The 16031-nt window shown below is 43.3% G+C and overlaps 1 protein-coding gene and 1 long non-coding RNA gene across 3 annotated transcripts in view; one reads left to right on the top strand and one right to left on the bottom strand.

The window, feature by feature from the left end:
- The window catches only part of SP4 (Sp4 transcription factor), a 27878-nt gene extending 23238 nt beyond the window's left edge, over positions 1–4640 (bottom strand). The window contains exons 1-3 of the mRNA XM_015618551.1: positions 4568–4640; positions 3793–3893; positions 1784–3332 (exon numbers count right to left, since the gene is read on the bottom strand). Coding sequence (XP_015474037.1) covers positions 1784–3332; positions 3793–3893; positions 4568–4574 — 1657 coding nt within the window. The 5' untranslated portion in view covers positions 4575–4640. The remainder of the gene's footprint in view (positions 1–1783; positions 3333–3792; positions 3894–4567) is intronic.
- On the top strand, positions 4347–16031 carry LOC107200279. Of its 2 annotated transcripts, XR_001519573.3 has the most exons (4): positions 4358–4433; positions 8641–8700; positions 9444–9535; positions 9893–16031. It is a non-coding gene; the product is annotated as an uncharacterized LOC107200279 (long non-coding RNA). The 2 variants fall into 2 exon arrangements; XR_001519574.3 differs by lacking the exon at positions 8641–8700 and having other exon boundaries at positions 4347–4433.

The following is a 16031-nucleotide window of genomic DNA, read 5'->3' as shown; positions in this document are numbered from 1 at the left end:
TTTTTCATCCTCCAGTTACTAATCTCAATTCCTTTAGTTACCAAAAGACATCATATGCAAGCACAGGTAGGGTCAATATAACCAACAGATGATATTTGGAATCTCTTGCTCTAATACCTGCTAGTGTGTACTGAATAATAGTACACCATTAGTAACCAGAGAAAAAAAAACCTAGATGCAGAAAGGTTTTCCCAGCACCCCCAAATCTAGGCTGTTCCCAAAACAGGCTTCCTATAGAGTCCCCTACCAAAGTAGGGACTTCCATCTAAGAAAACCATCAACCAGCGCTTTCCCACCAAGAAGAAAAGTGTTCCAAGGTAAACAGGACTGCAGTTGTTCAGCTACAGCTAACCAAAACTTCTCTTTGAACCATTACAGCCAAACACAAGGTCAAGATTTTAATTCTGATTACCCAGATTAACGCTTGTGTGACACTTTACACAAGCCACGTTTAGTGCACCTAACTCAGCTCTTAGTATTTCAACATGCCATTCCATGCTGAGAAGTACCATAACAGATGAAATTCTCCCAATAACAAATTTCTAACTACTAAACTACGTTAGTAGTTACATTTCCTCCAAAACATTTCAATTAAAGAGAACAATCTATTGCCCAGTCAAACATTTGTCATCTTAGCATAATGATTATAAAAAGCCAAACCGTTTAAGAGTCAATATGATAGACTGGACAGCAGTTAAACATGATGAGTTTTTTCTAACAGTTTTATAGTGAAAAAACTGTGCCTATAGTTAGGCTGTTGTTGAGAAGAGTTAATTGTAACTACTACAATAGAAGACTTTTACTTCTATGACATAAACCCAAGCTTAGTTATCAAGCTGATAAAGAAAATTCCTACTTAAATCAGGTTTTATCTGAAACATTAAAAGTCAGCAAATTTTACATCAAGAGTTGTCCTTGTGGGACACTGCAGAGACCTTGCAAGAGTAAACCATAAAACTAAGTTCAGTAATCCAGCCTAGAGCCTTTTAACAGCTCCTTTCCCAACTATTAGACAAGCATAATCAAACAGGCATTTCACAGTACATATCAAAACTTCAGCAGCAAGTACTGCAGTACAATCACCAGTTGGTTTTGTCTTTTTATTTTAAAACAAGCCACATAAACTATGTGCAAGCACACCTTATTCCACTCAATCTCTTTGCAGAACTCAAGACTTTTAAGGGAACAACTTTATGAGCTAGTGCAGAATGCAATGAGTGGTTCCATATGAATGCATGGCAGGACACAAGGTATCCCAGCTCACATATTGTTACTTTTCATTCTACATTCCCCAAAAGGAGATTAGGAATACTGTTGGAAAAAGCTTTTTTGGGTTGTTTTTCAAACATATTGAAGCTCTAACAGTAAAGGCTCATGTTCACTTCTGGAGCCTACATGTCTTTAGTAAGATGGAGGACAGAAATATTTAAGTATAGTTTATCAAATACAAACAGTTCCATTTCAACTGACGCAACTGGTAATATTAATGCAATGTTTAGCAAAAGTGTCAGCTATTTAAAATCTGAATTTTAGTGTTATGTGTAAGATATTTCCTCACAGTTAAGTGTTTAATGTTGATTACAGAAAATTCTGAAAGAAAGAGCATTTATCTAAAATCATCTGGTACTCTTGTAATAGTAAAAAAACCCCACCAAACCAAAGCCACAAACAAAACAAAAACCAAAACCAAACAATCAAAAAAAAACCCCAAAAAACCAACCCAAAAACAAAACAAAAAAACCCCTACAAACAAGCAAAACCCCAAAACTTTGAGACCACTCACCCGCAACGCTGGTAATGGTAACAGGAACTCCTTGAACTTGAACACCTGCAGCACTCAGGTTGGCAACACTTACTGTTTGAAGATTAGGTACTGAAGCAAGCTGGGCAGCATTCAGAGTGATGGGAGTACCAGCAACAGCCACCGGAGCAATCTGGGCAATGGTTGTGCCACCACTTGAAGACACAGGGGTAATTGTTAGTTGTTGGGGTAACCCAGCATTTTGAACTTGCAGATTTGAAAGGCTTTGCAGATTCTGAACCTGCACAGTTTGCCAGCTGATTTGTCCTGACGGTGTTAAAGTTGGAGCCCTGATGAGCACCTGAGTTGGGCTCACAGCCTGCAGCTGAACATTCTGCAAAGGCTGCTGCTGGATGGTCTGTATAGTCTGGCCTGACTGGAGCTGAAATGACTGTGGAGGAATGGCCTGAATAATCTGCTGTTGAGGCTGCTGGATCTGTATCTGCTGCAGAATAGGCTGACCTACGATCTGGACCTGTTGAAGGGAACCTGACTGATCCTGGACATTCTGTAGTCCATTGGACTGAAGTTGACTGGAGCTCTGGGCTTCGGAATCCGTGGCAGTTGTTTGAGGTTCTTCAGTCGCCTGCTCTGAACTGCTACCTGCTGTGCTTGTGTATTGGCCTGTTTCTGCAGAGCTTACCAGTGTGTCACTGCTAGTCAGAGATGTTGAGGCAGTGGTTGTAGCAGTGGAAGAGGAGGAAGGAGACTCTGGCATGGTACTACCAGAAGCAGAAGTGACAGGTGTAGATGCCAGCTGATTTCCATTGGAAACTCCACTTTCAGTAGACTGGCCAACTTGCCCTGAACTTCCTCCAGTGGCAACGTTGTTAATCACAGGCAAAGCCAGAGTTACCCCACCAATGTTTATAGGCAGCGTTGTTACAACTTGCGCCTGAGTACCAGGAATAGTTTGCAGTTGCAGTGGTATGGAAACACCAGGTCTGATTTGGACTGGAACTGTCTGATTTGCTAGGTTTTGAGCAATAACATTTCCTGAAGCTGTCCTGTTTGCGGTTGTGAGAATAGCTTGATTATTCCCTGCAGGAATAAGCTGAATTTGACCCTGTATGTCTTGTAGACCAGTAGCATTTGATGGATTGATTTGACCTTCCGTTGTCTGAATCTGTGGAATCACTTGGTACTGGACACTACCACTTGGATTCTGTACTTGAATGACTTGGAACTGTCCAGGGGTCGTTGTAGAAGAATTGCCCGATTTGGTTTTTGAAGGAGATGCACTTCCATTGTTACTGCTGGAGGGACTTGCTGCGCTTGAGGCAACAGAAGATCCTTGTTGAGCAACATTATTTTCTTTTGAAGCAGAAGGAGCAGCAGCAACGAGCTGCCAAGCATTTCCAGCAAGCTGAGTTGTTACCAATTCCAACTGCTGTGGCTGATTCTGAAGCTGCACCAAACCTTGATTTGGGTCTATAATAATCTGCTGCTGTCCAGTTCCTTGATTCTCACCAGGAGTTCCTATTTTGCTGCAAGTGGCTGCTAGCAAAGCGAGAGGTGAAGGCTGAGAATCCTATCCATTAAAAAGGGAAAACAGTAAGGATTCAGGTGAAGAGTGCAAGTATGAACCATCAGAAGTCAGCATTAAGGTTTGCACAGGAAGAAAAAACAAAAAGTGCTTCTGCAAGGAAGTATGAATTGCTGAAGATAATCTTTAAACATAGTATTCTATTTATCAATTATCAATGATTATACGACAGCCAAGACCTCAACTGCATCCTCAATTCAGTCTTTCCCACCCCCTCAAAATAAAGAAAAAAAAATTAAAAATTCTTCTATTACACGGAAAGCAGCTGATCACTGCAAAATGCAATCAAACAAACATGTCCAGGCAGTAAAAACATTGCACCCAACCAACTGTGTTTCATTCAACCCAAAGAAAGATGCCCTGAGCAGGAAACGCTGTTAGCTGAACATTTCATTTTAAATGCTAATAGTTTGGGCACTTCCCTATTCGGGTGTGTGTTCTTTACCTGTGAGCCTCCAGTTTTCCCTTTTTTATTATTATTGTTGTTATTCTCTGCCTCGGGAGATTTCTCTCCCTCTGTGGGCATAGTTTCCTCCTTCTTTTGATCTGCAAAAATATCAAGTGTAACAGGTTAATTATTCACCTTCATTTATACAATAACAAAACCTACGAGCATATCCTTTTCGGTTCCCAGCTTGTCGCTTTTGCCTCTTCATAAAAACAAAAGTACAAATCATTATTACAAAAGAACGAGTCCTAAGAAACGTGGTTTGAAACCCAACCCATGGGGGCTGGAGAGTTAACACCCAGAAAGGGGAGGTTTGGTTTCCTCTCCCAGAGACAGCAGGAAAAAACCACCCACAACCCTCCTCCTCCTCCTGCCCCCTAAAGCATCGGCGGCCACTCAGTGGCCGTCGATGCTTTAGGGGGCAGGAGGAGGGTTGTGCATGGGAGGGAAAGAGGGAGGAAAAGAGGAATGAAGGAGGGAAGGATGTGCACAGGAGGGAGGGTTAGCGAAGAAAGGGGGAATGGAGGAGGGAGGTACGGAGGAGGCAAGCCGGAGGGGCAGGCAGGAGAGGAAGAGAAGAAAGGGGGCATAAGAGGAAGCAGCACGGATGGGCGGAGGGGCAGCGAGAGAAGAGAGGGGTAAGAAGGGGGAGAACAGAGGGAAGAAAAGGGGGAACCCGGGAGGGCGGGATAGAGGGGGGATGAAGGGTGGAGGGAGGAGCAGAGGGAGGGAGGGGTGTGCACAGGAGGGAGAGAGGGAGGGGGTTACATACCGCTCATCCCGCATTAATGCCCCGCTGAGGCGCCGCTCTAGGGGGGAGGAGAAGGAGGAGGAGGAGGCGGAGGACGCAAAGGAGGAGGAGGACAATGATGATGAGGAGGAGGAGGAGGAGGAGGCGGAGGGTGGGGTGGGGGTAGCGGGGAGAAGGCCGGTCGCAGCCGGAGCTGGGAGGAGCGGGACGGCCTATTTTTCCACGAATGGCCGCCGCTGGGCTGTGGCGTAGCTGCCTCTCTCTCCGCCCGCCGCTGCCGCCGGCCTCAGCCCGCCGCCTTGAGTGACAGCCGGGGGCCGGGGTGGGCGGTGCGGGGGCGGGGCCCGCCGGGGCCCCAACGACGCCCACTGAGCAGGAAACCGAGCCCAGCCGCCGGCCCCTCGGTTGCCCCGCTCCGCCTCAGCCCGGCTCCCCACGCCGCAGGCACAGGGGGCGGGCCGGGGGCGGGCCGCGGCCGTGGGCCCTCGGCCTCCTCCTCCTCCTGGTCCTCTGCCCGTCCGCGCCGCGCGGGGGGGGGCGTGGCCGTCGAGGCGCGCGCGCTCCACGGGGGCGGGGGCGTGCGGGCGGCCCAGGCTTCCGCGCTCGCGCCGCTCGCTTGACAGCGCCGGGCGGAGGGGCGGGCGGGAGGGCGGAGCCTCGGGCGGGGCGGGGCGGGGCCCGGCCGAGCCCTCAGCCCCAGGTCCCGCCGCGGCTCGGGCTGATGATGGACGGCGCGCGCGCCCCGGTCGCCAGCGAATCCGGCGAGGGGGCGGGCGGGGCCGCGCGCGGCCGCCGGCCAACCCGGTGGCGCCCGCCCGCCTCGCGCGCTCGTAACTGACAGCGCGCGGGAAGCCCCCGAGCCGCCGCTTCCCCTGAGGTGCGGCCCCCGCGCCCGCTTCCCCGGCTGTCCGGGGAGCGGGGAGGAGACACCCCTGCGGCTTCCATAGGGAAGGCAGGGCCTATTCGCTCTGCCGCCTCGGTACGCCTTTGTAACAGCTCCCGCGCCAGCCCCTCTGCCTGCGGGCGGGGGAAGGGTGGCTCGGGCATTGCGTCCACACCTGCTGTGTGGAGGCGGGTACTGCCTCCTCTCTCCACATTGGCTGGGCCGCAGCGGCGGGCGCGTGCGGCACGCCGGGATATGTAGTTCTGGGCTGGCGGTGACGAGAGCGCGCATGCGTGGCGGCGGTGCCCGGCAGGTGCCTTCGGGGCGGGTCAGCCCGGAGCCGTCAGTGCTCAGCCTCGCTGCAGGTTCACAAAGCGGGAGTCAGTCCCCGGCACGCTGTGCTGGACTAGGCTGGTTGTTATTGGATTCAAAGTAGATGAATTACCGTGGTGCTCTTGTTTCCTCCTGGTGCTCGTGTCGCTGTTCCCTGCGGTTTTGGCCCCCCCTCAGTCTGACTGCTTTGGAGCAATAGCTGGGCAAGCCGGAGCTGGTCGTGGCAGCTATGGGGTACAAATATGGTAAATCTACAATAACCACCTCCGTGGCAAAGCCTGTTAACTTTACTCAGATTTGGAAAAAAATTGGTGCATGTGTGCAAATTTCATCAGTTTAAATTTTCTATACTACATGCCTCCATGGTGATTAATGGCATGGAGCACCTCTCCTACAATGAAAGCTGAGAGATCTGGGTTTTTCCAGCCTGGAAAACAGGAGGCTTAAGGCCTTTTTGAAGCCTTCCGCTACCTAAAGGGAGGCTACAAGAAAGATGGAGAGAGCTATTTTCAAGAACTATTTGTAGTGACAGGACAACAGGGGAATGGCTTCAGTCTGAGAGTAGGTTTCGATTAGATACTAGGCATAAATTCTTTACTGTGGAAGGGGTGAGGCACTGGAACAGGTTGCCCAGAGGAGTTGTGGATGCTCCATCCCTGGAAGTACTCAAGCTGGACTGGATGGAGTTTTGTGTGACCTGTGGAATGAGTCTTACATGGCAGAAGGGTTGGAACTAGATGATTTTAAGTCTTGTCCCAATGCAGGCCATTCCATGATTCTATGATAAGTCAAAGATGAAAGTGCCAAAACAGTTCTTTACCAGCTGTTCATCCTTCAAAGGGAGGAGGCCATCCTCCACCCACTCTCTACTCCAGGCCTCCAGCAAACCCTCTGGAAGAGAAGAAATGTAGAAATACCATTGTAGAGTAGGAAAGCAATAGACGTAAGCATGGCACAGGCTGTTTCCAGACATTGTACAGACAGAAAACACAGGTCACAAGTAGAAAATTACAGCACACAGAATAGTCTGGATTGGAGAGACCCACAAGGATCGTCAAATCCAACTGGAGTGTTACATTGTCATAGCAGTGAATGAATGATGTTTGTCCCTCCTATGAACATAACACAGACATGCTCTGAATCTCTTCTCTGTTATGTGGTATTGTAGTGGTGAAACACCAGAACAGACCAACTTTTGGGCGAAAGGAACTTCCTTAACAGGAAGTTTTTGTAAAGTTAGGATGTGCATGTGCCAGGCTGGTCTGGGAGTATTTGATTCCACCTCAGTGCAGGGCTAGACAGAGTAATTTTCTGAACTCCATTACAGTTCTCAGTTCTAAAGGTTTATGTTTTCTAAAGAGACAATTTTCTTGTGTGTCAGTCACTGTGGTGTAGTTTTATTCCCAGAGCATTGCTCCGTATTTTTGAAAAGCTATCAGTTTACCCACTGTATTAGTGAAAATTAAAAACTACATTCCTGAAATTGACCCATTTCCTAACAACATACCAAAGAAAGGTACAAAGAAATGATAGCACACATAACATAATTAAGATTGTTTCTTCTGTGTTTTCTACAGTGTAAATGTATTTTCACTTCTTGTTCCCCTAAACTGTCCAGCCCAGTTGTGAACTGGAATTCTAAGGACATACCACTATTGTGCTTTTAGAGAACGTAACTAAAGCTTTTTTCTTTCATCTATAAATTCCCAAAAACTGCTTGAATTCCTGCCCTATCTACATAGCAATTTTTTTCTTTTGTTGCGGAGGAGCAATAGTTGGGAAGGGATCATGGCCCTAACAAATGTTGAATTATTTGTGTTCAGACAAACAAGTGATAGTAGCTCACAGTTTACAGTTCAGCCAAGTCCTAATTCCTCCTAGTCAGTGCCAGGGAGCAGCAAGAGTAGGGCTTCCCCCTTAGAGAGTGCCCTGCCAAGGTAGGGCAGTGCCCTCCTGGTCAAGGCACCATCCCTCACATCCAAGCAGGTCTGAGGTAGTGACAGGACCTGCTGGTGATCCAGTGGTCATCAGATGAGCAGGAGGCTGGGCCACCGCCACCACAGGACCAGGGCTGAGCTCCATGAGAGCTCCAGCCCCTGGGCAGTGTGTGGGAGTGTAAGGTCAGGCTGTTCAGAGCATCTCAGCTTTCCCATGCATTCAGCTCTGGGAAGCAGAGTATGGGGCACCTCCTGAAGGAGAGGATGTATGAAGAACAGGCAAATATGCTACCATGTCACCCTCCTGGCTTTTTGTTGGGTTTTTTTGTTTTGTTTTTTTGTGGTTTTTTTTTTGTTTTTTTTGGGTTTTTTTGGTGAGAGACTGAGGTTTTAAGTCCTGTGGAAGCTTTTAAACTTTTACTGGCTTTCCATCTGAGGTTGTAGGTACAGTACTTTTGAAAAATTTGCTCTAGGGTGTAAAGAGTAAAATCTGTGTCAACTCAGCAAGTGATTTAAGTGACAGATAAAAGATGGTGGTGGTGTAGGTGGTTTCAGTAGGGGCACCATGATTTTCATTTTTTATTTTTACCATCCATAGTTATTCCTATACCACCTACTCTTTCCCAAATTCCAAATGTCACTCTTGCTCAAATTCTTTCTTCCAGCTTAAGCTAAGTCTACCCTTTTTAGCATTGTTCCCACATGAACCAGTACCTTCCCTTTGCACCTTGACACTGGTTGTTCTCTGTGGGCTTTGATTGAAGTCAGCAGTAGTCACCTGACGAGTGGTATGAAAGAAAGATCAGGTCTGAGGATGTGTGTCACACACGGGATGTGTGTCACAGGCACAGGAGTCCCAACTGCTAATGGGGATTTATGAAAGTAAAATATCAGAAATGGGAAAAAATAAGCAAAAGGCTTTCATCACTACTTTCTTTCAGGCTCAGAACTTTAGAAGTGTGTTGTCACCCAGGAAAAGAGCACAGCATGGAAATGTGTGGGTGAGCAGAGACCCACTGAAATATGAGGTTCCTGGCAAGATGTAGCTCAGGCATAGTATCACATGAGGGTGGTTGGTTTCCACAACAGCCCAAACTAAGAAAATACACTTAATGCTGTCTCTATTACTTTGTGTCTCTCACAGTATGTATATATTTTAACTACTAAGAGCTTAGCTCCTTGTTTTTGATGCTTTAATTATCCTTTCTCTCTATCCATATGTGCAGTTTTATCTCTCTTGTCAGTTCTTCTGTTTTGTTTCTGTTTTCCTAATCTTTTAATTTACTTTATTTTCTCCAACTTTTTCCTGTGTGAATTTAATTCTCAAGGTCTTGCTTTTCCCATTATTTTTTGCTACTTTCTTTCCTTGTTCTAATAGCCACCCATTTCTCCACCTCAAAAATATTCTCTCACCCCAAATCCCCACCTGTATGTTGCATTCTTATCTTTTTTTTTCCTTTTTTCCCCCCCTTTTTAGGCTCCTAAACTCTTCTACTGTATCACTTCTGGCTCACTCTTTAAGCTGTCTTTAGCACTCCTTGCTTTTTCACCTAACACACTGACTGATATTTTTACACCTACTTAGGCATGACCCTCCAGAGCACAGTGGGGCTTGTAATGCTGAACAGAACAACATCCAAATATCTTTACAAAAGGAGAAAAAAAGAGGGGGCGTGAAGGGGGAGGGAAAGACAGCTGTCTGCGTGCTCCAGTTTCATTGGTTCCCTTCTCTACTCTCTGCCAGCACTTACATAGGTTGTGTTTGGACAGAGAGAGATGAGAGGCCAGCAGCTGCAAACAGCAGAGGCAGTAATGACATGGTGGCTTCACAAAACTGTAAGTCCAGTTGTAAGATAGCTGGTATTAGATTAAAAATGCAGCCCTTAGACACAAAGTGCTGAACTACTATAAGACCACACTGTTTGACTGAAGCTGGGGGTGGTGGTGGGAATATTTATATAAACATATGAAGGAGTAATTTTTGTCTGCCAGGATTGTGTAAGATCAAGTATCAGTAACCGTATTTCTGAATGAAGCTTTTTTGCCAATTCTTTCATGCTTCCTTGTGCTCTTGGTGCTGCTTTGCCATGGAACTTGAATTTTTCCCAAGAAATATATACAGGTTTGGGTGCATATTTATTCTCATACATCTGGTGTTTTTTTTGTAAACAACTGTCTCAATTCCATCAACAGCAGCTTTGAAGAGTTTGGTGATGGCCTAGTGTTACTGATCAGACAGAGCCTGGACCAGAGCCACAGTGGAAATCTTGTACTTGGCAAGCAAGCTCCTTCAGCATTGTTCCATGTGATCCCAAGTGAACCAAGCAAGAGGTATTTGACCTACTTGGATTCTGTGAAAAATATCTATTGACAACACTGTGGGAGCTCAAGCAGTGATTTCTTCATCAGTATCCTCTCTTTGAAAATGCATCAACCTGGGGAACCTCAGACAGCACAGGACTGGATTCAGAATCCTGCCTTCAGGAAGACCAGTGGTAAAAATGAATGTTTCAGTTATGATTGCCATGGTCCTAACTTCTCCAGGCCTGAAAGACAAAGCTCCCCTTCCTTGTGCTGCATTCCATTGGACCTGCTTCTCACTTACCTAGTGTTCTCCTAGGATTTTCTCATGTCATTACTGTGTTGCAGTTACTATGAGAAAGCAGGTATGTCTCAAACACTGAATCAAACACTTATTCTGAACAGGATTTATGTGGCTCTAGACAGAGCCCATGCACCCTGCTACCATGTCAGCTCTGACTACTATTGAATGACATTGTATTAGACGTTGTGAAAGTGAGGTTTTATCTTAGGAGGGGAAAGTGAAATCTACCTGACATTACTCAAGACATCAGACTTTCTTTTTTGTCACAGTAACAGGTGATAGCTGCAATCCAGGACGTCAGCATATCCAAGGACACAGTGTGGAAATTGACTTCAGGACATTCACTGACGAGCTTCCCCTACTAGGTCAAAAATGTGTTTTTCCAACACCCAGAATCATGTCATTTAGCATAGAGAAGATCTGCATATCTTAAGTGGGTGATATTTCTCTTCTCTACACTTTTCTATGCCCAGTCTATCACAAGTTTGAAAACTAAAATCAGGTCTTGCCCGAAGTATGTTTGAACTTGGGGAATTACTTGGTTCTAGATGTCATTGCTGTGAAGTGTTGTTGGCTCCTCTCCTCCTGTCCCAAGATTCTGCCAGGTGTAAATCTCTGCAGACATCTTGCCTTCTCCTTTCCCCCAAGCTAGAAAGCCCCTGTTGGCTAAGTATGTGACATACCTTACCATCATTAGTGCTAGATTAAATAGGGAAGGAAAAACCTTGAGATGTAGTTCCTTCTGATTAGGAGATAGATATTCTTAAATATGTAATATATATATATATATATGAAAACTATGAGTAGAATGAAGTCTGGCAGAAAATCAAGGATTTTTCTTTGAGATGGACAAGTACACCCAGCCAGTGATCACCCTAAAGTAATTAAATCAGTAACTGAACAGGTCTTAATGAAGATGAGCTCATGAGCTTCACTTCTAGGGTGTAGGCACAGTGTCCAGTGGCTCTGATGGGTCAGTCTGCTGATCTCAGTGTGCTGGGAGGTTGAGGGATCATAATCTTGTGTCAGCATAGCCAGGAGAGAGCTGTGGAACATGCAGATACCATGCACCTCCATGTATCACCTCACCCTAGCGTTGTCTTCCATGGTTACAAAAGCTTGCAACAGAGTGACTCCTTCGTTTTGATCTAGAGCATGGAGACTTGTGGCTGCCATGGTTTAACCCCAGCCAGCAACTAAGTAGCACACAGCTACTGGCTCACTGCCCCCTGCCTGGTGGGATGAGGAGGAGAAATTTATGGGTTTACTTAAGAACAGTTTATTAATTAAAATAAAACATAAAACACTAAACATCAAACATAAAATAAAATATAATAGTAATAATATTATTAATAATAGTAATAATGAAAAGGTTGGTAACAAAGAGAGAGAGAAATAAAAATAAAACCCGAGAAACACAGATGATGCACAATACAATTGCTCACCACCTGTTGACCAACATTCAGTCCAGCCCTGAGCAGTAATTATCTCCTCCTGTCAACTCCACCCAGTTTATGTACTGGACATAGTATTCTATGGTATGGAATATGCCTTTGTCTAGTTGGGCAGCTGCCCTGGCTGTGCTCCTTTCTGGCTTCTTGTTTACCTGTTCACTAGGAAAACTTGGGAAACTGGAAAGTCCTTGATTCATAGTAATTATTTCTCAGCAGCACCTAAAACATCAGTGTGTTATCAACATTATTCTCATACTAAATGCAAGCCCCACAGTACTGTACCAGCTACTAGGAAAAAAAACAAACCCAAAACTCTATCTCAGCAGCCAGGATAGCAAAGAGAATTTTCTCCCCATCAGTGACCCTGATGCAGATGAGGATGTATCCAAGTCTACTACCACTTCCTATCAAAATTGTTTAATTAGGTTATTCATTAATTATGAAATTAATGTTTTAATTTCCTAAATAGCTTTGCTTGCTGTTGATTTTCCAGTCCCAAAATGCTGCCAGGGCACTGAGATAGGAGAACTGTGTTTTGTATCTCTACATGACTAGTTATTTTCTCCACTTGCTCAACAACATGCTTATACATTAGTATTCTCACCAAAAAAAGGGCTGAAGTTATTATAGTTAATATTGTACTTCCCATTCTTGAAATCTTTTTGCTGCTGAGCTGCCCCACCTGCCTTTGCAGAACTCTTCTCACAGAGCCAGATGTGATGCTCAAAAGGATCCTGTCTTTGTCATCATTGGCCATATATGACTACACAGAAAGTCATGTCTGATGTAACCAACTTTGCAGTCTCATTTTATGTGGCCCATTGTGTGCAGGAAATGCTTCTGGCTCAGGAAGTCTGCCTGCATCTGTGCTGCCACCGAAAGCACTGCTGCCCTGCCCACATATGTGCTTTTTGCTCATTTCATCTTCCAAAAATGGAGACACTGTGACGGCAGGGGTGGTGATAGGTCCAGGGCATTTTATGGGTTTTTTTAAAGATGTTCAACTTAAACAGTTCAAAGACACAATCACAGCATATGTTGAGTTAGAAGGGATCCAGTCAGGATGATGAATTCAACTTGTGGACTCGTAACCTCTCTCACCTATTTCTTGCAGTGAAACCGCACTGCCAGTTTACAAAGCACCAGAGGATGGGAAAATGGGATGAAGCTGAGCTAGAGGATACTAGTTAACATACCTATAATATATAGGATACCCTATTCTCTGTGTTATTTGCAATTTGTAGTCTAAATTTGGTATGTGGTACCAGTGACATAGTTCTGCACAGGTCTTGTATTAATAAATTTAGACAAAAGCTGCATGAGGGACATGTGAATTACAATGTTGGTTTTTGTTTGAGAAAATAAATGAATGTACCTGAAAATTCAAGTCTACAGATACAGCAGATGGAGGGGTGAATGTGAGGTAGATTTTTTCCTCCTATTGAATTGTTGTAACTATTGAACTCTAATAGAAAAGAAAACAGATAAACAAGCACATTTCATAGTCTCAAATATATTTTCTAATCTTGAATCTTCAATAGGATACAGTTACACTTTCATAAAACTTCTGAGGAGAGGGAGCCAAGAACATGAACCATAGACTTAAATTTTACCTAGCTCCAAGTTTCAGTACATTTTATTCTGGAAGAATAATCCTTGCAAAAGAAGTGCATTAACAAGGGCAGTATATTTCCAGATAGAAGTAAACTTGTAGTAATAGATAATTTCAAGTACCCAGGATTAATGGCTCAAATGCCACTGAAGGACATAGCTAAGAGCAGCAAATTCTTGTTACCACAAAGGACTACTTTAAGCAGTAGGTGGTTTTGCTGGTGCACAAGAGATTTAGTCCTAAGTAACAAATGAGATCTGATTTAAGAAGTAATTACAGCTGACTCTCTCTGTCACAGTAGCTGCAAGATAGTGAAGATTAGTGTAGTGATCTTAACTGTAGAATGGGTATCCACAGGCATAAAACCATGAAATAAAAGGCAAAGTATTTTAAAAAAATAACATGCTTAAAATCAATCTGGTAAATATTTAGCTACACTATAGTATAATGATTAAATAGACATACTGCATTAGATAGTTTATTTGAGTAATAAATCAGCCTAAAAAGAGTTAAAAGCAGCCCCCATGATGCCAGGGATGCATCAAGAAGTGTCATCTGAATTCTGTAGCTGATGAATGTGTCAGAGAGGTTCTGTGAGGAAATGTAAAATTCAAGTGGTCAGAAGTAAATCCAAGAGAAGATAAATATTTGGAATCAAAGACCTGCAGGCATCAAGAAATACATTAAGCTGTCTTGAGAGAATGGATCAAAGTCAGCAAGAGATCTAACCTCTGCAGACATTACTGTTTAAAATGAGCAGACCACTAGGGCATGAATTTCTAAAAGGCAAGTCGCTGTCAGAAACTTTCATGAAAATATTTAGTAATTAAAAAATATAGCTAATTTAAGTTGCATCTTTCTGTTTCTTTGAGATTGTAACAAAAATAGCAGGAATGAAAATCCATCAGGATCCACTGTTTTCCTCTTCCTCAAAGGAATGGAGGAACTCTGATGAGTATTTTTCTAACCTCTTCTTTGAAAGTTGAATGACAGAAATTAGACCTCAGCTTTTGGTAACCTATTTCTGCCTGTAGCTATCCTTAGAGTCAGAAGGTTTTCCTATTTTATCCTAAACCTTTCCAGCTGCAATTAAAGCCAGCAAGGTTCTATCATGCCTTCAGTGTCTTGAAGAACAATCATGAAGTGGGGTCCCTGCTTTTCAGGATTTTCTACGTATTGGAAAGTTGAGAAATCACCTCCACACCTGTCATCAGCCTTTAATTTTAGAGCAAATATTACCTCTCCCTTTTTAAATCATTTTCCATATTTTAAACAATTTTTTTAAAGTACTCCTCTTTATGTGCTATTGTATTACACTACCCCAAACTGAGGCTTCTGAAAGGTGAGTTAAACAATTACTAATCCTGCCTTACATATGACATATTTATTAGAATGTCCCAAGATGAGTTTTTCTGTTTTTTCATCAGCATGGTATCATTGATTCTATTCAATATGTGGTTTATTGTTACAGCCAAGTCTCTTTCTACAGTGCTGTTAGTATTCTCAATTTTGTATTTATGCATTTGATTTATTTCGAGTCTCAATATAGTACTTGGTTCTTGTATTTATTGAGTTTCATCTTATTGATTACAGACATCTTCTCCCATTTATCAAAGTCATTTTGAATTCTAATCCTTCAGGTCCCTTGCTCCCCTTTACTTTGGCATTTTTTTGAGTGTGCTCTCCATTCCATCAACTAAGTAATAAGTGAAAATTTTGTATTGGGTCAGATTTTGGCCAGACCTCATCAGAATTCTATATTATATATCCTTTTAATTGAAAACAAAATATAAATAAGTCTAGGAGTATTTTCTGCAAGTAATTATGCACCTATTGTGTGCAGCAGGTTAGCCCAGAACAAAATGTTTCTGTACCCTGTTAATGAGAATGTCAAGTAAGACAGTGCCCAAAGATTCCTGTAAGTCAATACACATCTCTTCTACTGCTTCTTTCGCTATGAGACAGATAATCTGTTACACAAAGAAAACACAGCAGTTTCTCAGACTTTTTTTTTGCAACAAATCTTTTTTGCCTGTTTCTTTTTCACTGACCCTCCAGGTGCTTTAAAAGTGCCAGTTGAATAATTTATTATTATTCTTGATGTTGAAATAATGTCAACTGCTGATTTTTCCTTTCTGAAGATATTTTATACTCCTCTATTCAGACTACCTGTTGTTCAAGAATTCTTGAAGACAGTGATGGTAATGCAGTGTTAGAAATGTTTTAATTCTAGGACCACTTCACAGAAAATATCTGAGGTAAATATTTAGACACTGTGTGAACATAAAAATTGTGTCTCTGTTCTCAATATCAGTATTTGACATTTGTTTCAAGAGAAGAAAATTAAGTAAACACTTTAAAGACAAAGTCTGCAAGACAGAAAATAAAGTTAAATAACTTTTCAGAAGGGAAGTTGTATAACTAGTTTATTAGTATTCTTTGGAGCTTTAAGATACTTTTCCTTCTAAATATTGCTGATACTTATTAGAAGAAGCTAGTTAGATACTTACTAATTTTCTGTATCCAAACTACATTTATAATAAATTCCTGTTTGCCAAATTGCTTCTTTGAAATAAGTGAGTGGTGAAAAGAATTAAAATGTGAACAAAAAAGAGTAGAGGTAGTGAGATACAGAAATATTGAAATATACTGTATTTACAT

The sequence above is a fragment of the Parus major genome, chromosome 2, assembly GCF_001522545.3.
Source record: "Parus major isolate Abel chromosome 2, Parus_major1.1, whole genome shotgun sequence".
NCBI classification, from domain to species: Eukaryota; Metazoa; Chordata; class Aves; order Passeriformes; family Paridae; genus Parus; species Parus major.
The sequence above is the reverse complement of the archived record's forward strand: the minus strand, read 5'-3'. Positions and strand labels throughout refer to the sequence as shown.